This window comes from Ylistrum balloti, unplaced genomic scaffold (assembly GCF_031769215.1).
Source record: "Ylistrum balloti isolate Yb309-2 unplaced genomic scaffold, AGI_CSIRO_Ybal_v1 Utg370840, whole genome shotgun sequence".
NCBI classification, from domain to species: Eukaryota; Metazoa; Mollusca; class Bivalvia; order Pectinida; family Pectinidae; genus Ylistrum; species Ylistrum balloti.
In genome coordinates this window covers 454,782-477,773 of record NW_026782484.1, presented here as the reverse complement: position 1 = coordinate 477,773, position 22,992 = coordinate 454,782, and the positions used below count along the sequence as shown (strand labels likewise).

At 36.0% G+C, this 22,992-nt stretch overlaps 1 protein-coding gene across 1 annotated transcript in view; it reads right to left on the bottom strand.

Annotated features, from left to right (window-relative positions):
* LOC132558972 (sodium/potassium/calcium exchanger 4-like) overlaps positions 1–22,992 on the bottom strand; it is a 55,973-nt gene that overhangs the window by 2,933 nt on the left and 30,048 nt on the right. Inside the window, exons 5-13 of the mRNA XM_060223599.1 lie at positions 20,960–21,034; positions 10,833–10,912; positions 8,831–8,937; positions 6,377–6,491; positions 5,047–5,143; positions 4,047–4,150; positions 2,136–2,194; positions 1,447–1,537; positions 564–642 (exon numbers count right to left, since the gene is read on the bottom strand). Coding sequence (XP_060079582.1) covers positions 564–642; positions 1,447–1,537; positions 2,136–2,194; positions 4,047–4,150; positions 5,047–5,143; positions 6,377–6,491; positions 8,831–8,937; positions 10,833–10,912; positions 20,960–21,034 — 807 coding nt within the window. The remainder of the gene's footprint in view (positions 1–563; positions 643–1,446; positions 1,538–2,135; positions 2,195–4,046; positions 4,151–5,046; positions 5,144–6,376; positions 6,492–8,830; positions 8,938–10,832; positions 10,913–20,959; positions 21,035–22,992) is intronic.

Below are 22,992 nucleotides of genomic sequence, written 5' to 3'. Positions count from 1 at the left end.
AAGTACTCGTTAAAGATGATATAAACAACACCGTTGATTATCAACAAGATAATAATACGGCACCATGTCTGCTTTTGAATGATTTATATTTAATTGTCGTTGAACCGCTTGTCGTTTTCTTGGTATTGTGTTTATCATTATTTCCCAAATAGCATCGCCTCCTGTGTCTGATTTTGTAAGCTGCCTTGACTGTGTCTAAATGGAAGGGTGCAATCTAGTGAAATATGGTTGGATAAATACCATGTTATCAGTTTTTAAACCATTCAAAAAGTTAGAAAGGTCAGGTATAATATTTACAACAATGTTCATATATAACATGTTTTCTATCGGTAGGTAATTACATCACATAAATGGTGAACCAATGTTTTACATTTCTTAAATCAGAGTGACCTCCCTTGTGACGTATAATTCTTCTTGTAAATTCTATGTTTTAAACAACACATTGACAAGTGGTAAACATTTTGGTAACGTAACTGACATTTCATAAACACTTGATATTCATTTAGGAACTATCACTGCTGATGCATATCTCTATTATTCCTATACACTGTAGATCCACATACCATCCACACCATTATGTAGGAGAAGAGGGCGATCCATACTATAGATAAGACAAATGTAGCCATAAACCAGCGGTCCCATCTACAACAGACATCAGATATTTAACGGTGTAGATAACAACAGATATCAAACATCTGATTGAGTGAAATCACAACAGACATCAGATATTTAACGGTGTAAATAACAATAGGTATCAAACATTTGATTGAGTGAAATCACAACAGACATCAGACATTTAACAGTGTAAATAACAATAGATATCAAACATCTGATTGAGTGAAATCACAACAGACATCAGACATTTAACAGTGTAAATAACAATAGATATCAAACATCTGATTGAGTGAAATCACAACAGACATCAGACATTTAACGGTGTAAATAACAATAGGTATCAAACATTTGATTGAGTGAAATCACAACAGACATCAGACATTTAACGGTGTAAATAACAACAGATGTCTTTACGACAGTCCGGTACAGTATAATACAACAGACAACGAAGTGGGTACTACTCACCTGTCTTTACGACAGTCCGGTACAGTATAATACAACAGACAACGAAGTGGGTACTACTCACCTGTCTTTACGACAGTCCGGTACAGTATAATACAACAGACAACGAAGTGGGTACAACTCACCTATCTTTACGACAGTCCAGTACAGTATAATACAACAGACAACGAAGTGGGTACTACTCACCTGTCTTTACGACAGTCCAGTACGGTATAATACAACAGACAACGAAGTGGGTACAACTCACCTGTCTTTACGACAGTCCGGTACAGTATGTTACAACAGACAACGAAGTGGGTACAACTCACCTATCTTTACGACAGTCCAGTACAGTATAATACAACAGACAACGAAGTGGGTACTACTCACCTGTCTTTACGACAGTCCGGTACAGTATAATACAACAGACAACGAAGTGGGTACTGCATGGCCCACTTTGCGTATGTCCAAACACCTTCCTCTGAAAGGGAAAAGGAATTCTGGCATTCGTTGACCGTGACACAAGCACGTGTATATTCAGTGCTACAACTAAGAAAAATATTAACGCGGCAAGCAGGTCAGAGCGCATTGACCTTAAATATACGTCTTAGCGTCATGTCCTATTATACCGCATTCACCGTTGTGTCTTATTATTTACCTGTATCATCTATGTTAACGTGATGTTCTATTGCATATTTACCTGTAATATATATGTTAATGTGGTGTTCAATTATATATTTACCGAAAGTAGGCATGATAACGTGATGTTCTGTTATATATTTACCTATTGTATATATGATAACGTAATGTTATATTATAAATATACCTGTACTAGGTATGATAACGTGATGTTCTATTATATATTTTACCAGTACCTGGTATGATAACGTGATGTCCTATTATATATTTACCTATTGTATATATGATAACGTAATGTTATATTATAAATTTACCTGTACTAGGTATGATAATGTGATGTCCTATTATATATTTACCTGTGCCAGGAATGATAATGTGATATCCTAATATATATTTACCTGTACTATGTATGTTAAAGTGATGTCCTATTATATATTCACCTATATTAGGTACTTTCCTCCACCAATCATAGTCGTCTCCCTCCAGTGTCACGTTAAACCTAAGTAGAATGATAACATGATGAACAAGTGAAGTAGAGAGCAAAATAGTGATATTTTAGTGATGTTTGATCAGAATCCAGCACAAGTCTTTTCTTTCATGTCTGGTAGCAATTAATACAAGAGGCCCAATGGGCCTGCAGTGCTCATTTTAGATATATTCAATTTCGTTTGACGAACTTAAAAAATTGGTTATACATTTCATTATGTAAATTAACAAACATAAGTAAATGGTTCTTAATGACAATCCCAGAATAAGGAAGGCTAGAAGTTATGTAGTAAACAAACTTAGCAGCACTATATTTTCACGCATTGCTTACAAACATCCATATTGATAAAATTCAATAAATCAAATAAAAATGATTAATTTGATTAAAGTCAGAACATTTAAGATAATTATGACTTTCATACTTTATTAACAAAACTTAATATATAATTATAATATGTGGATACTTCATCTTAAGAAGATCTTAAGAAGAAATCAAATGATTTTTCAAGAATGCGCTCAGTGGTGGCTTGGTGAAAAACGAGGTGTTAAAATGGTTAAAAATGACAAACTTTTCATTATTCAAATATATTTTAATGGTTACATGGCTACCATAGCTGCAATGACAAATATAAAATTTGTTACCATGACCTTAAATCTAGGTCAAGATAATTTCCTTTCGCAAACTAGGAACATACTAGCAAAAACATCGTCTCTACACCTTTTAATTCATGAGAATAAATTGTTTAAATGTTTCAACAAATTTGACCCTTGTGACCATGAACATAGGTCAAGATAATTTGATTTTGCAAAATTTGTCTGGCTTCATCCTAGGAATATACCAGCCAAATATCATGCCTCCAGGCCTTTTCCTTCTCGAGCAGAAGTCGTTTAAATGTTTCAATAAATTTTACTGTTGTGACCTTGATCATAGGTCAAGGTCATTTGCTTTTGTAAACAATGTTTAACGTCATCCCAAGGAACATATCAGCTAGATATCATGCCTCTAGGCCTTTTTGTTCATGAGAAGAAGTCGTTTAAATATTTCAACAAATTTGACATTTGTGACCTTGATCATAAGTCAGGATCATTTGTTTTGCAAACAAAGTCTGGCTTCATTCTAGGGAACATATCAGCTAAACATCATGCCTCTAGGCCTATTTGTTTATGAGAAGAAGTCGTTTAAATGTTTAAACCTTGACCACCTTGACCTTTAATATCATGCCTCTGGGCCTTTCAGTTCATTGAAAGAAACGTTTAAATGTTTAAAACATTTGACTCATGTGACCTTGAACATAGGTCAAGGTAATATTTTCCCCAACTTTTGGCTTCATCCTAGGAACATACTAGTCAAATAGCATGCATCTAGGCCTTTTTAGTACACGAAAAGAAGTCGTTTAAATGTTTTAACAAAATTGACTCCTGTGACCTTGGTAACATTTGGTCAATTGATTAAGAAGTGGTTTAAAGTAAAAAGTTGACGCCAGACGACGACAATGAACGGACGAGGGACGCCACGCCCCGGTATAAGCTCACTAGGCCATTCGCACCAGGTGAGCTAAAAATGTTTTCAACTTTTTCTTTTCAAGATAAAACAACAACAGCTTGTTACACAATATTCCAGTAGATTTAGCTTGGTCGATCAGAACAACTACATTACATTAAGTATGGGAAGCTATCACACAATTTCAAAAATAAATACACCATATTGGACTATCATTAACCGGTACATCAGCTTTACAAAAAGATATATTCCGTTTTTTATTTTCCGCGTGCTATTATTTCGTGTTCGGGTTACTTAATATAAAACATTTCTTGATATTTTATTGGCAAGCATTGATTATCTATAAACGGATGGATGTACTCACCAACCCCTTATCGTGCGAGTATAGGAGATCACACTGGATTTATGAGCCATTTTACGAAACTGTTGTCTCCTTATATACGCCTCATCTTGCAGCATCCGCCGTCTCTGGTGATATAGAACCGGTACAGAAATATCGTTAATACACTGATATACGGCTTGTATAGGTATCACGACTGATTCCGCGTATCTTGTGAAGTCTGTGAGACGGGATGTTACAGGTGTAAACTAGTCCGGTAACACACAGGGCTTGGGTACACAGGTAAACGTGTATTGATCTACCTTACCAGTAAGTGTTCTATAGTAACTTATTAATGAATTGTAATCTACATACCTTTCCTACCATATCTGCCCTAGATTTTTTTTATGATATTATTATATCGAAGATAGTTACCTGTTATTCAATTACAAGAACTTCTTTTAATATATATTTAATTCCATCACTCTCAATTGTGTTGAATATCTAGTGATGTAATCTTGTGTGGAAATTTCATGTCCTCATCCGCTAATATCTAATCATCGAGATGGTGATTTCAGATGGCATTCATGGACATATGTATGCCAGCAGGATAAGGGCAAATTCTATGATAACCTATGATTGCTTGCTGAAATCAGTTCAAAGGTTACACTTTTACCGTTTTAATGTTCATCTTATCAAAATGGAAGACAGCCTAAGTTTGCTTATATTACTTACAATTTTTTTTATGTTGTTGCCAGTTCATGAACTGATAATACACAAATGACGTTGTTAAGGTTACTATAGACATAAAATGATAAAGGTAAAAAAAATGACGTTGTTGCGTCTTTTTTAATTGGATAGTCAATTTTCTTAACACCCAGTGTTATATTATTGGAGATTTAAGTAGAAGCATTGACTTATAATAGTAGTTTAAACGATTTTAGCAGGGGGATTATTATTTTGTGATGAAACCTTGAAAAGGTATCACTAAACAGACAGTTAATATGAACAATACAAACCAATAACGTTAAATACACCTGCTCACATAAGATAGAATTAAGTATGCCGCAGCCATGAACCTCGTCTTGGGTTTAAATCTCTTCATCATCATCAAACGCCAAATAAAATCAATGAATCCTGGCCTGTAAGACAACGAAATATCAATATAAAATCACCATCTATCAGAAAGATACATCAAACAGCAGAATCCTGACCTGTACCAAAACGAGGCTCAAGAAAATCATCATCCACTAGACACAAACATCAAATAGAAATTTCAACATTGTAACACAATTCAACATAGGCACACATTCCAAAATCTAAACATATTTCAATATCGATACACATTTCAACGTCAGTACACATTCCAACATAGGCACACATTCCGACATAGGTACACATCCAACACAGGCACACAATTTAACATCGTTACACATTTCAATATCTGAACACATTTCAGTATCGATACACATTTCAACGTCAGTACACATTCCAACATAGGCACACATTCCAACATAGGCACACATCCAACACAGGCACACAATTTAACATCGTTACACATTTCAATATCTGAACACATTTCAGTATCGATACACATTTCAACAACGGTTCACATTTCAACATTGGCACACATTTCATCAACGGTTCACATTTCAACAACGGTTCACATTTCAACATTGGCACACATTTCAACAGCGGTTCACATTTCAACAACGGTTCACATTTCAACATTGGCACACACATTTCATCAACGGTTCACATTTCAACGACGGTTCACTTTTCAACAGCACAACACATTCCAACACAGGCACACATTATTTCAACATCAGTACACATTTCAAAATCGGAGCACATTTCAAAATCAGCACAAATGTTGGCGAAATGTTGAGAATTAGAAAAGAAAATTGTCAATATTTAATGTTTCTAAATTGAATACTGAAAAATGTGCCATGTGACTAAAATATCGTCATTGGCAAAGCAACCAAAAGTTTAAAATGTCGATGTCAGTCCTGTTTTGGATTTCTTCGGCTAGAGTTGCACATAAACACAACAGAGGACGTCCACTATGTGTGTAATACCTACTGGATGTTGTTGTTGTGCCTATGTGATCTCGTCAGTGTATAAAGACGAGGCTATGTGTTCTATTTATCAGGTACAAACATACATCCGTAAGGTAGCTGTTGTCTTGTAAGTGTTAATTATACAACAGACAGTAAGATTATACTTTATTATAGTGTTTAGTAAGTTCTTGGCAACACACTAGTTTCCTCCTTTTATTGTTATGTGATTACGGTGTAACATTACATGTCTAACGATACGTAATGTTCAACCCTATTTTAAAGTTATAACTGGTAGTTTGCTGATCAAAATCTTACTTGATTTGCGTACTTTTCGCGTATTCATCGGGTGGCATCTCCGTTTCTCTTCGTGACACCTGATTTTCTACTGAGGTTTTCATGAACACATCATCATCGTCGTCTGTGAAGACCTCTGTGGACAGACAAGGGGCGTAGTCAGTAGACAACAGACGTGGAGGAGGGTGTTGTCATTAGTAACCTGACGGGGCGTTCAGAAGTTTCCAGACAGCGGTGTGGTCATCAGTTACCAGACAGGGAGCGCGATAAATGATTACAAGACGGACGTGGTCAATAGTTACCAGAGAAGGGCGTGGTGAATGGGTACCGAAAAGGGAGCATGATCGATAATTACAAGACGGGAGTGGAGCAATAGTTACACAACAGCTGAAGTTGGAAAAAGTAACAAGACAAGGGGCGTGGTCAATAATTACCAAAAACGGGGCATGGTCATAACTTCAAGACATGGAGGTGGTCAATGGGTATCGAACTAGGGGCATGATGAATAATTTCAAGACACGGCAATAGTTACACGACAGCGGGAGTTGTCAATAGTTACACGACATAAGGATTTGTCAATAGTTACACGACAGCGGGAGTTGTCAATAGTTACACGACAGCGGGAGTTGTCAATAGTTACACGACATAAGGAATTGGCAATAGTTACTCGACAGCGGGAGTTGTCAATAGTTACACGACAGCGGGAGTTGTCAATAGTTACACGACATAAGGAATTGTCAATAGTTACACGACAGCGGGAGTTGTCAATAGTTACATGACATAAGGAATTGTCAATAGTTACACGACAGCGGGAGTTGTCAATAGTTACACGACAGCGGGAGTTGGCAATAGTTACACGACAGCGGGAGTTGGCAATAGTTACACGACAGCGGGAGTTGGCAATAGTTACACGACAGCGGAGAGTGAACCTGGTCAATACATACATACACTAAGGTTTTTAAACACCGAAGATCTTCTTTCAAAATTTATCACATAATACATATATTTTTGTCTTATATATTTTTTGGATTACGAAGCTCCAAGTTTATTGTCATTTACATCAAGCAACGCATATCTTGAGTTTTGTTAGTACATGCAATTAAAAGTAACAAGGGACTATATTCTTTGATGACTCAAACTAAGATGATAAAGTAATACCTATATGTGTATCGTCCTAGTGATGACTACAGTAATGTAAATTGGATATTTCCGTAAACAAGATCTTCGTGACACTAGATACCTCTAAATTATCACAAAGATGTGATTAACGTAAGTAAGTGTCCCCGTGTCGAGCGAATGAAGTTTCCTACCGAGAAGAGGAAGCGAAATGAAACAGCTGATGCGAATATTATTAAATTGTATTACTCGTTGGATATATGATGACAGCCGTGACATATAATACAATTTACCAGTATTACCATAAACATATCATCTTCTGGAATATGCTACCCACCGTCGTCACGGGTCTCTTAATGAACCAGACCATAATGGAATATCTTACCGACTGCCGCAGTTCTCTTAATGAACCTGATCATACTGGACTATCTTACTAAACGTCTCAGGCCTCTGAATTAACCCGCCATATACTGGACTATCTTACTAAACGTCTCAGGCCTCTGAATTAACCCGCCATATACTGGAATATCTTACCGACTGTCATAGTTCTCTTAATAAACCTGGCCCCACTTGTATAAAACATCTCAACTTGAGATTTCCTCAAGCCCAGATTTTCCTCAGCTAATATCTCCTTGAAAATATCTTGTATGAAAATTCCTCAAGGAATTTCAGGACATCCTAGCAGATGACTACCTCCTGTTCCTTGAGAAAATTTTATACAAGCCGTTTTTGAGGAGATATCAGATGAGGAAAATCTCGACTTGAGGAAATCTCAAGTTGAGATGTTTTATACAAGTTGGGCCTGGTCATACCGGGCTATCTTACCAAACGTCTCAGATCTCTGAATTAACCCACTATATACTGGAATATCTTACCAAACGTCACAGGCCTCTGAATGAACCCGCTATATACTGGAATATCTTACCAAACGTCACAGGCCTCTGAATGAACCCGCTATATACTGGAATATCTTACCAAACGTCACAGATCTCTGAATGAACCCGCTATATACTGGAATATCTTACCAAACGTCACAGGCCTCTGAATGAACCCGCTATATACTGGACTATCTTACTAAACGTCACAGGCCTCTGAATGAACCCGCTATATACTAGAATATCTTACCGACTCCCAGTTTTACAGTCACACATAACTTAACAGAAATCCTTGAAGGAACATTGTTGTTAGGGCGACAGGATAAAAATAAATACATGAAGTGTTAAGGCGACAAGAATTTTGTTGTTGAAATGCTTTGACACTGTTGGCAAGAACATCGCCAAAACATTCACAGGTTATCGCAGGTTTCTGTGGCATTTCCCCAAAAATATCTTCCTTACACGAGGTCCACTTTAGCCTTACCATAATCCCCCTGAAAGGTCTTGGCAGTGCCGTTCATTGGAAGAATGTTGGATTGTACAATTCGATCCAGCTTCTTTGTGACCCAGGCCTGAATGTGGATGTTAAAACTAAAAAGACAAAGATGTAGAATATTAAACACCTGTTCTGGGATATTTGTCAAGTTACTGTCGGGTCTTTGTGGCCTGTTACTGGGGTCAAAGGTTACATGGCATTTTTTATAGTATTTATAGTAATAAAATCTAAAAATGGGCTGGATGTCAGCACAGATAAACTGTGTTTACATTCACTAATCTGTCAGTACAGACAAATTGTCCATACATTCACTAATCTGTCAGTACAGACAAATTGTCCATACACTCACTAATCTGTCAGTACAGACAAATTGTCCTTACATTCACTAATCTGTCAGTACAGAAAAACTTGTCCATACATTCACTAATCTGTCAGTACAAACAAATTGTCCATACATTCATTAATCTGTCAGTGCAGACAACACTCACTAATCTGTCAGTACAGACAAATTGTCCTTACATTCACTAATCTGTCAGCACAGACAAATTGTCCATACATTCACTAATCTGTCAGTACAGAAAAAATTGTCCATACACTCACTAATCTGTCAGTACAGACAAATTGTCCTTACATTCACTAATCTGTCAGTACAGACAAATTGTCCATACACTCACTAATCTGTCAGTACAGACAAATTGTCCTTACATTCACTAATCTGTCAGTACAGACAAATTGTCCATACATTCACTAATCTGTCAGTACAGACAAATTGTCCTTACATTCACTAATCTGTCAGTACAGACAAATTGTCCTTACATTCACTAATCTGTCAGTACAGACAAATTGTCCATACATTCACTAATCTGTCAGTACAGACAAATTGTCCTTACATTCACTAATCTGTCAGTACAGACAAATTGTCCATACACTCACTAATCTGTCAGTACAGACAAATTGTCCTTACATTCACTAATCTGTCAGTACAGACAAATTGTCCATACATTCACTAATCTGTCAGTACAGAAAAAATTGTCCATACACTCACTAATCTGTCAGTACAGACAAATTGTCCTTACATTCACTAATCTGTCAGTACAGACAAATTGTCCATACACTCACTAATCTGTCAGTACAGACAAATTGTCCTTACATTCACTAATCTGTCAGTACAGAAAAAATTGTCCATACACTCACTAATCTGTCAGTACAGACAAATTGTCCTTACATTCACTAATCTGTCAGTACAGACAAATTGTCCATACATTCACTAATCTGTCAGTACAGAAAAATTGTCCATACATTCACTAATCTGTCAGTACAGACAAATTGTCCTTACATTCACTAATCTGTCAGTACATACAAATTGTCCATACATTCACTAATCTGTCAGTACAGACAAATTGTCCATACATTCACTAATCTGTCAGTACAGACAAATTGTCCTTACATTCACTAATCTGTCAGTACAGACAAATTGTCCATACACTCACTAATCTGTCAGTACAGACAAATTGTCCATACATTCACTAATCTGTCAGCAGAGACAAATTGTCCATACATTCACTAATCTGTCAGTACAGACAAATTCTCTTTACATTCACTAATCTGTCAGTACAGCCAAATTGTCCTTATATTCACTAATCTGTCAGTACAGGCAAATTGTCCTTACATTCACTAATCTGTCAGTACAGGCAAATTGTCCATACATTCACTAATCTGTCAGTACAGACAAATTGTCCTTACATTCACTAATCTGTCAGTACAGACAAATTGTCCATACATTCACTAATCTGTCAGTACAGACAAATTCTCTTTACATTCACTAATCTGTCAGTACAGCCAAATTGTCCTTATATTCACTAATCTGTCAGTACAGGCAAATTGTCCTTACATTCACTAATCTGTCAGCACAGACAAATTTTCCTTACATTAACTACTCTGCACCGATACTTACCAGACAGTCGATAAACAGACAAAACGTTACACTCACCGCATTATCACGATGTACAATACGTAAAGCACCAGCATAATGAGTGATTCATACCACGTGACCACTCCATCACACACTACCTGTAATATACAACAATCAGTGCTAAATGTAATGATATACAAAACGTCACTTTCTACCTGAAACAGATAAGCACAATCTATTACATTTTTTTAATGTCTATTTATCATGTGTGATCAGTGGTAAAGAGCCCGGAATATACATATCCTACCAATACCATGGTATGTACACAGTGGCAAAGAACCAGGAATATATCATATCCTACCAATACCATGGTATGTACACAGTAGCAAAGAGCCCGGAATATACATATCCTACCAATACCATGGTATGTACTCAGTGGCAAAGAACCAGGAATATATCATATCCTACCAATACCACGATATGTCATAGTGGTAAGGAGCAAGGAATATATCATATTCTACCAATACCATGGTTTGTACACAGTGGTAAAGTGCCCGGATTACATCATATCCTACCAATACCATGGTATGTACACATTGGCAAAGAGCAAGGAATATATCATATCCTACCAATACCATGGTATGTACACATTGGCAAAGAGCAAGGAATATATCATATCCTACCAATACCATGGTATGTACACAGTGGCAAAGAGCAAGGAATATATCATATCCTACCAATACCATGGTATGTACACAGTGGCAAAGAGCCTGGAATATATCATATCCTACCATTATAATGGTATATACACAGTGGTAAAGAGCAAGGAATATATCATATCCTACCAATACCATGGTATGTACACAGTGGTAAAGAGCCCGGAATATACATATCCTACCAATACCATGGTATGTACACATTGGCAAAGAACCAGGAATATATCATATCCTACCATTATAATGGTATATACACAGTGGTAAAGAGCAAGGATTATATCATATCCTACCAATACCATGGTATATACACAGTGGCAAAGTGCCCGGATTATATCATATCCTACCAATGCCATGGTATGTACACAGTGGCAAAGAGCCTGGAATATATCATATCCTACCATTATAATGGTATATACACAGTGGTAAAGAGCAAGGAATATATCATATCCTACCAATACCATGGTATGTACACAGTGGTAAAGAGCCCGGAATATACATATCCTACCAATACCATGGTATGTACACATTGGCAAAGAACCAGGAATATATCATATCCTACCATTATAATGGTATATACACAGTGGTAAAGAGCAAGGAATATATCATATCCTACCAATACCATGGTATGTACACAGTGGTAAAGAGCCCGGAATATACATATCCTACCAATACCATGGTATGTACACATTGGCAAAGAACCAGGAATATATCATATCCTACCATTATAATGGTATATACACAGTGGTAAAGAGCAAGGAATATATCATATCCTACCAATACCATGGTATATACACAGTGGCAAAGTGCCCGGATTATATCATATCCTACCAATGCCATGGTTTGTACACAGTGGTAAAGTGCCCGGAATATATCATATCCTACCATTATAATGGTATATACACAGTGGCAAAGAGCAAGGAATATATCATATCCTACCAATACCATGGTATGTACACATTGGCAAAGAGCAAGGAATATATCATATCCTACCAATACCATGGTATATACACAGTGGCAAAGAGCCTGGAATATATCATATCCTACCAATACCATGGTTTGTACACAGTGGTAAAGTGCCCGGATTATATCATATCCTACCAATGCCATGGTTTGTACACAGTGGTCTACACCATCACCATCTGATCGGTACAAACTAAGCTAGATGGAAAACTGTATAAAAATAATCATGAGGAATACTAGAAAGTACAATTATCACCTGTGGGGTGCACTGTAATTACATGTAATGCCTACTAAAGTGTTCCAGCATTGCACCATTACGGAAGTGAACTTCTCACAGGAAGTGACAAAGCCACAATTCAATCTAGGAAGAGTATTACATTCATCCAGACGGCGAATGTCATTACTCGGCAATATTTCGTGTCTTGCCATTCAAACGACAAACTTCATTGATCGCCTGTAAAACGACTCGCTTCGTTGGTCGACATTACGTCGGAAACATCTCCTTTATTTAATAGAAACTAGAAAAGGAACAGCATGATCCGAGGGCACTTTTCTTCACAAGAATCCATAACTGACAAACTACACAAAACCTATCTCAAGCGAGATATAAAGCACTGTTCTAAACGGGATTTACGGTTCCTTGTATATTTTCTATGAGGATATTACAATTAAATGTGATCACGTGGTCCCTTTGCTCCTGAGACTGATTGTCGAAGTCCTGTTACGCGCTGTTAAATGTAAGACAAGTGACCATATTAAGTTTTAATTTAAACTGAGCTCCTTAATAATAATAAGTGAAAATGACACCTTTATTTCATTGAATCACACTGAAATCGACCAAAAGTAAATACCAAATATATTTAATTCTTAACAAACTTACGACGTATTTTAATGCAATTGTGTTCCCTGTTTTAATTACAGAATGCCACAGAATATCGGTCTTTCTGTTGAAGTGTAACTCTATGTTCTAGTCTATAGAAAAACAAAAATTAAAATGCCATCTTCAATTAAAACTCAAACCGCCCGCGTTTCATTCCGTTGTAATACGTTCTCCACTAAGATATTTAGGCTGTAATTAAGTTACCCGAAGGAACGTATCTCTATCTTTTATAAACGAACATTGATGTTTGTTTGTTAGGATTCAGAGTAGACTTAATATGATTGCCGCAAAAGGAAAGACGCAAAACAGAAGCGCTCCCTAGTGAGTGTTGCTTTCATTCACAAATAGTGTGTTTACGATAACCATATCGATAAGTATTCCCAAGTCTTTCTACAAACGCCAATGAAATGATCTGCTTTCGTGCCGATAAAAAATCCGCTCAGTCCCGCGAATTTTTAACTGTCACATTTGACCTCCGTTTACCTGAAGTTTCAGACATGCTTTTATTACCAAACATTAGTCCTTTTAAAGGAATATGCAAGTGATATAAGCATTTGTTTGTCTTGTTGCAACAGAGTTTCATAACAACGGAAGTCCTAGCCTCAAATGAATGTGCAACTTTTTTTCAAAATGGCAGCCCCCGTCAATGCCTAGTACACATGCGCGAATATTAATGTGTTCTATCCATATTTGGATATCGTACTAAGTCTCGACGAATAATATAGCGTACTAATCAGCGATCGATTAACACAAGATAGAACGTCAGGACGTTTCACTTTCATTTCTAAATTTTATCTGAGATTTATAAAACCCTTCTGATACCTCTTTCTTAGTGGTATATTCTAGTTATGCTATGTTGATATGATATATTACAATAGATCGTGATAAGCTTACAGTCTGTAACTGACCGTACCAGTATGTCAGTTAAGTTTCTCCACCATGAGGTGTGCCGATAGCCTAACATGGGCTGCTCTCACGATGGCTTCATATTGTACTGTGTGGATGCGAATCCTGCCTACCAAAAGAGTGTTGTGCTAATGCCAAATACGAACATATAAGCTGTCATTCCGATGAAACTAAGTCTAAGTAAAAATGTCGTAGCCGAAACGTAGTCTATTGAATCACTATAATTACCAAAAAAGCCTCGGGAGAGGACGGAACGGCCACCGTTCTTACATAATCCTTTTCCCCTAAACCACACGTTTTTACTGAATGTGACGTAGTTCTTGTTCTGTTCTGACATTATTGAGATTCCTTTGATATCCGCCGACGTTTTTACACACAAACCTGCCAGATATCGTTGAAAACCTTTCGTAAAAGTATATTATACGGTATCCGTCGAAATGGAATAGCCATCGCTCAAGACGATGATCAATTAAGACGAAATACCGTGTATGATAAAACAAACACTTTGTGTAACAATTAAACAGGAACCATATACACTATCACTAATTCGGTTCGTTTGTTTTCCTTATGACTACAACTCCACAAAGTTATTATACCAAAACCAAAACCCCGTAAAATCTAGCATTCTAAATCTAGATTTATTTCATGCTAATTTGATTAATTATATACACTGTCTGTGTGGACATCCTGGTGAAGATGTTTTTCATTTCTTTCTTGCATGTTATGATCACAATGATCAACGCTTAAAATTGTATTGTAAGCTAAATAATTTCATCCCTCGGGACCTGTACTATTTACTATTTGGAAGTCTCGAGTTGTCTAACCAAGAAATCGAAATTACTTGCTAGTTAACCCAACAGTATTATCAAGATAGAGATATAGTTTGATTCTACTCCACTACGCACATATCTTCTCTCCCGATTCCACATAGTATTACACGATTTTTTTTTATTGTACTCTTTCCTGCCTCGGGCGACATGTGTATGACCTACGTCATACCAGATGGATCAGCAAGGGCATGGAGAGAGGCAACACTGGCACCGGATGTTACAGACTTTTGATAAGTTTGCATGTTAAGAATAGTGAATAGTTTTAACAATGGTGTCTATCTTATGTTTAATTACCAGTATTATTATCTCATATTTAAAGGTTTGACTTTCGGCGGATATATTGCATTATTTTTAAAAATCATCCCCTTCAGTACCTATACACTTTTGCCAGCGATGTTTAAGGGCCTCAATGCCACTTTTAAAGCAGTCCTTTTCTTAACCGTTCATAAAGTCATCCACTGCATGTATGACGTCATCATCTGTCTGAAAGTGGTTACCAGAAATGACTCCCTCCAATTTTGAAATAGATGGAAGTCTGATGGAGCGATATTATGTGAATGAGACATATGCTCATTCAATTCAAAGCCACAATGGTTACTGGCTGCCAAGTCAATGATAGACTGGTGAACAGAGACATTGTTCTGGTGGAACAACACAGCCTTTACTGCGCTAAAGTTTAATATTTTCCCTTATCTGTGTAACCCGCCTGTAAGCCATAACAATATCATGGACTTTATTGACCATTCCTGGGGTTGATACAATGACAGGCTTCCGGGATGGATATCATCCCCAAGGCTCTGACTGCCACGCTTGTGACATATAACGGGATATTATTCCCACCATATCAGTATAGATTTAATTAAGTGTAAGACCTTTCTTCTGCAAATATTGAATCACTGCTCTTTCATCGATTGTGACCATTTTGCAAAAGTCATTTGCCTTATTTACTTAAGGGTGTTACTTTTTCGACAGCAAACGAGAGCTGAAAAAAGGCGTTCTTGTTTAACTTCTTCAATAGAAAAAGAAACGTTGAAATAGACGATGTTCTAGAGATATCGTCATGGATGTTGAATGCTTACAAAGTACTATCATTCAAGCCTCGTAAAATCCAAGATGGTTGGTCACTACAATTTTGAAAACTCATTGTTCTCTCGCCCGTGGCGATAAATCGGGATCATTTTCTCCTCTTCCCTCGGGAAGAGAATAAAAAGATATTAGGAGCAAAATTATTACCATGATGAAGTGAATTTCGAGAAACGGAAATTCCTGTTTTACAATGCATCAACATATCTTGCTTGTGAATAAGATATTGACTTTTGACTTGGAAAGTGTATTTTGAAATTTGCTTGAGAGTTAGCATACTTACAATGCGGGATAGACGAGACATATTATTATTTTTATTTGTCTTTATCATAAAGCTGATATCAGTTGTATAAAGGAAATAATGGTTAGATTTTGATAAAAAACACCATTACATTTAAATATTAATCCTTCTGATAAATGTTATATTAAAAAATGCGTAACCATTTGATTAAAAACGTAAAAATAAATAATATAAAATAGGAGCGACCCAACACTGATTCATATCATTATCGTTTGGAGAGTGTAAACAATGTATTTGCGCAGGCGCGACGCTAGAAAATTCAGAAGAAAAATAAACAAAGTTGCGGGTTAAAACAAGGTTTCGGAAGGTTACTTGATGAGCTCGGCTATCTTCGATGAAAACAGTGAATGGCGGTAGACATAACAGCGAGTTTCGACCACTGTTAGTTTGAAGCTAATAATCTTAATATTTTTTTCTAAAAAAGTGCTATACTTTTGTGAATAATCTAATATCAAGTATTACAACACGTGCCCGAAATCAAACACGTGGCAAAAAGTAACGAAATCTAGCCATTTAGTCCCTCTGGAATGTATGACAATGAAAAGGTAAACCTGTCTTTCGCCTAGCAATACGTCTAATATAATATAAAATTGAAATATATACATCTAAGATCTTCAAACATATGCTTCGTTTTGTCTAGTTTTAAACTTAGACTCAAAAACTTCTTCTGAATAACAAGAAGACCAAGGGTTATGAGGTTTGGCTATTTGAACTTTGAAACAGCCAGTAACCCTGCCATTCAAAAATCTTAGATCAGTAGCATACTGGAGTAGTAAAGTTGATATTAATGAATTAGTTGGTCCACTTTCAACGGTAAACTTATCAATTACCCATAAATTTTAACACAACTGTTAATCGTAATTCCAGATCCGCCTTTTATGAGTGGAGCATAATGAATCTTTTTGTCATGCACTAGAGTTCTTCTGGCTATTGAATCTTTTAAATCCCATTCATGGCTTGTTAGGAAAAAGATCGGATATAATGGATATTATGACCTTATAAATGCTATACCAAGAAACTGGAAACAGAAAGAGGAAAATTATATACAGATCCATATTACCACTTGTACAGTGGTAGAATGTATTAATAAGTGGGAATGTAACATTTACGTAAGTTATTGTTCAATAACCATGAAGTAAAACCAGTCACAGAAAACGGAATGTAGCAATACAGCTGATAAAGCATGGCAAATCTACTACCTATGTACTAAGCTTCTTACTGGTGACACCAAACTTCTAGGTTTCTATACACAAATGAACGTTTAAGTTATTGAAACAGAAACGTGTTCGAATAGAAATGCAAGAGAGAGAGAGAGAGAGAGAGAGAGAGAGAGAGAGAGAGAGAGAGAGAGAGAGAGAGAGAGAGAGAGAGAGAGAGGGGGGGGTGTTCTTGCTAATAGAATGTTGCGATGAAGGACTATCCAGTTTGCTAACCTTGAACCAATTTTAAGGTCGTAAGTGTGAAATTGATAAAAAAATCTTTCCCATCTTAACTATAATGCGGTGGTATGTATGTGTAATATTGTTGAATTATTATTATTCTGAAATATGAATTGTTTACGCTAAAGGTTATGTATCACGTGAGTACTTCTGGTAGTTGCTTAAAATTTGTTGATAAAAACGTACGAGCTGATATGAAATCATGACCATTTTTTCGGGTCACATTGTTCAAATGTACACAAATCTTCCATTATCTTCTAAATCCCCAGAGGGTTCAAAGTCATGACATTTAACTAGTAGCATACTTTATTAAAAGGTTATCAAGTACATATATATTGAAATGAAACAACTCCTCCTTCGAAGCACACTTTAATATGTTCTGGTCTTCTCTTCATAGCTGAGGATCCAGAAGTTTTAGAATAACGTAGGTCCGTAGCGCTTCTTAATTGAAAATCACCATTCTCCAAAACAGATATATCCTGAATAGATTATCTATATATCTTTTCTGATACGCCTATATCGGCATTGTGTATGGTATGCATATTTTTCTAAAATGTTTATATCATAAACATATATTTATCCATCTTTAAACTGAAAAGTACATAGTGGTAAACACACTATCTTCTAGATATCCAATTACTCTACTCGCCACTCACATCAACACCTGTGGACCTTATGTGCTTAACATGCATACTTTAACTATTTCCGTGCTGATTTCAGTAGGCGTATGATTTGGAGAGTCGTAAATAATCCATTTTTTTAATTTCCAGCATTTTTTTGTCTTTAAGCAGTTTCTCGGAGCCAAATTGATGAAGGTTGATGTCTTTTGCTATGTAACTTCCTGGATGTAAGCTCAACAGTGTTGGACAAGAAACGACATAGACACAAAGTCTTTGTCACAGGAGGCAATTACCATTGCTTCAAAGTCTTTTAATTAACAAAAAGGATTAGAATTACATGTATTGCTGTTTTGCTTGAACTGTAGTTTTCAAAGATAGAGTCGTACAAAGCTTGAAAAAATGACCTTGATCAAAAGAGGTCATATTTGATAAACTGCAGCCTTTTTTCTGAATTAAAAGGACTTAGGTGGCGATCAGGATCTTTAGCAAGAAACTTGCAGACATTAAATGGTAATTTCTTCGAAAAAGTATTCGACCGAAATTCAAGGTCACACGAGCAAAAATTTGTAAACTCTCCAATGATTTTTTAATCAGTTTAAAGAGTTTCTTTCTTCTTTTTCAAATATTCTTATGATATCTTTTATAAACAACAAGATCTTGGACATTCAAATCTGGATAACATCTTAATTGTGACTAATTGCAATCAAATATCTGTTTCATATTAGAATCATTCAATCATGTATAAACCCGGTTTAACTCTCAGACATAACATGAGCTTATTGAATTCCAGTTAAGTAATCCAGATAAAAGACGTCTTGTTTCACCAACTAACAGCAGCATAGGAGCATAACACAGCTACGTTAACTTCAAGTCATGCATGGTATCACATTTCTTACTCAAAAATTTATTTGTACAAAAATGTTCGTTTACAGTACTTCCAGTACTTTGTTTGAAAATGATATAAATCTAAGACCTATTGTTAAAGCGTAGCCGAGTCGACTACAGCACATCGTTACATTTTCGTGTATTATTTGTATCTATAATCTGTTGATCATCTGGTCATACTATTCATAGGATTATAGTACAGCCGAGAGAGTTGGTTGATTCCTTACCATCTCGTACACTACTACGTCAGCTCTAGTACGATAGTATAGAATTGTTTGTCTGAAGGTATATAATGTTTTAAATGCTACTGATTATGTTTTTAACATTTCGTTTAAATAAAAATAATGGTATCCTATCCTTCTAGGAAACAAGATATGGTCACTGGTTTCATTATCCCAGTAGTAGTAATTCCACATCTCGGGTATTAGTCTTTTGTTTATTGTTTGGCCCCGTTAATCGATTTTCAGATTGACCAATAGTTTTGGTATTTTCTTGTTGTTTAATGAAGCACACTACAACCTTAAATAATATATCTTATGGCTATTCTTCCAGTTCATAGTTTGGTCTTCTAAATTTGGATGTAACAGATAACACACAGTATTTATGTATGTGGTGGAGAACGACAATGGATACTTTATTTGGACGTTTTGTATTTGTGTAACACATTCTTTTCTACCTTCATTTCACTTAACATCTAAACGTTGTTATATATCTTGCTCTCATTTGTGATATTAATTACTCGGATTGACCAAAGTTTACATGTAGGATGTCGTCGGTGAAGCAGAAGGCGTTTACTCTCCCGGAAGACATGGTCTCATTCCCATTGACATGTTGGTATATTTGTGTTGTTTCTTGATATATGTAAGATAATTTTGGCTTCAGTTACGGGTCCGCAACCTATGTGTTTGTTTCTTGAACATGTGTAACCGTAAATATAGCCGAATTGAACTATTATGAAGCGAATGGTGGGAAGGTCACTTGAGATCTTTCTATTTGTTGTGAATATAATATTTTTTTAATAATCCAGGTACACCAATGGTCTAGGTGTTCCGATCGAGTAAAACGTTTTATGAATCAATGACAACATAAATTATGTTTTTATGAAGTAATTTGTCGTCTTTTTGCATTGAAAAAATATAAATAAACAATATTTTCCAAAGATCAAATTGTTTAAAGCTTGAGAAACTACGTTTAACAATTCAATCATAAAGATATGGCAGATAAGTCAACCATGTATGTGATATGGCTATCCTTCTAGGAAGCATACAATTCTAGGTTATGATGTACGCTTTGTCGAGATTCTGCACCCAAATTATATACTCAAGGGCAGAATATCTATTATTCCACATGGGTGATCTACCTGGGCTACACCTAAACTACATAGGCAGAGGAGGAAGAAAACAAAAGATATCAAAACAGTTCATCGAGTTATGAAAGAAAGATACAAATTAGAATTCAGGAATTATATCAAAAAAGACAGATGTAAACGAACGAGATCATTACAATTTCATTTATAACTATTAATGATTTGACTTCTACATGACTATTAATTATATACTAATAATGTATTAATCTGTGAACTTACCATGATTAGGACGACGACGGCGAACGAGTAGTAGACGGAATCTCGACACAGGGACCACCAAGACAGCGTGATCACCTAGACAACACACAAAATGGCGGATGTTTAAATAAACCATTCGTACATCAATAATCGAAAGATACACATCCCAGAACGTGTAGGAAAAGATACAAGAACATGTTTGTCACGTGCCAAAGCAATTGTTTGCTAGATCGTCCTAATATATCAATTATCTTCAGCATTAAAATGTTGGTTTAGTATAAGAATTAAAAACAATGTTGTAATGTCAGTTATTCTCATACTTGAGAGCTGTCTTTGCCGACTTGTGTTTGTATTTGCATTTATAATGCATAATGTACGAGTTATGTTTCTATGGTTTATGGTGATCGTTTGTGAGCTGTTAAATTTGAAATCAAAGCCACTAGACATTAATAAACCGCTACCTTCGATCACATATCGCTAACGACCGGAACCAACTTCCTATTCACGAGTACGACATTCAGTTATTTTGTTTTCCCAAGTACATGACAGATGTCAGCATCTAATGGAAAACTCTCAAAGGTTATAGTGATGCCGATTAATGAAGATGATTTTTAAAACTGAAGTCATTCTGATCTTACTGGGATACTTTTTCCATGTGCGATAAGATATGTGAATTGTTTGATTCTCGCAAGTACTCCCATGTGGTTTGGCTTTTGATTAGTCGGTAGTAATTTAGAGAACATGGCATTGATTACATAGATAAATATGGCTGGTGTAGTCTGAAACGCATAATCTTACACTCTTTGTATCTTTAGGTTTTATTTTAGTTTTAACCGACTGACGATTGTCACGTATCGGTTTACTTTCGATATTTGTAAATAACACGTAATTAAAATAAATCCAAGTTCAGTTATGATATCATATAACACCATTTTCTATGTTTCTGGTAATATTAGAATCTGTGTTAAGATGACATGCGATAAATACTGTGACGTAACATTTGCTGAAACTATCTCTGAATATATGTAACTTTGTGATACATGTGATAAATCTTATAAAATCCTGACAAGGAGGCCCGAGAATATGAATGGTAAGTTAGGATTTACCTCTGGGTGAGTGTTACTTTTATACTGACTTATAGGTGGAGACGGTACGTTCAGGTTAGCCGTCTCTGACACAGAGATATAGTCGGCTGACAATTAAAGTGCCAGACTCGATCAGTTACTAGATCTACCTAACCTATCAATAATGTACAACGGCGAGCACAGCAATAGACAAACATCCTCTAATATAATCTACCTGGTGGTAAAGTACCTACTATCCCCAGTATATAAAAAACCTACACACACACAAATACATTTTATTGTGTCCTCATTCAGAAGAAATGTATAAGAAATAGCCTGTTAACAATTACCTGTTTTGTGAGTTGTAACATTCTGACCGCAAGGCACTGGATGGAAAATGTTTTAGAACAATCTAGGTAAGTTTGACGTTTGAGAGACTGTTAATGGTTGACTGATTGAGAGCAGTCTGTGCTACTCTGACGTTTGAATGCGTGCTCAAGGGAAACAGTTTCAAACCAGTCAGTGTCTTTCTGACGTTTGAGTGTGTGTTAATCGGAAACTGTTTTAGAGCAATCTGTAATTCTGACGTTTGAGTGTGTGTTTTAATGAGAAACTGGTTTCAGAGAAAGCTGCGTATTTTTTGAATGTTTGAGTGTATTGATAGGAAGCTGTTTAGAACAATACGTTTGAGTTTGTGTACAAGGAAAACGGTTAAACAACAATCTCTGATATCTAGATAGAAGATTACATGGGGCGACTTTTATGTTATTTGTATTGGTTTCTTCTATTCTTTTGTATTTGAACGTCTTCGAGGTGACAGCTCCGAATCGAAGAGTTGTGCCGTATTACGCAACAACGCCAATCAATAAGACAGTCCGTGCATTTCATTAAGCAGAGAAAACTTCTGTCTATACTAGCATACCGAGAATAGCATATTGTTCTCCATGTATAAAGGGAATGTTAATATAAACTAGACTACTACCGGTAAAG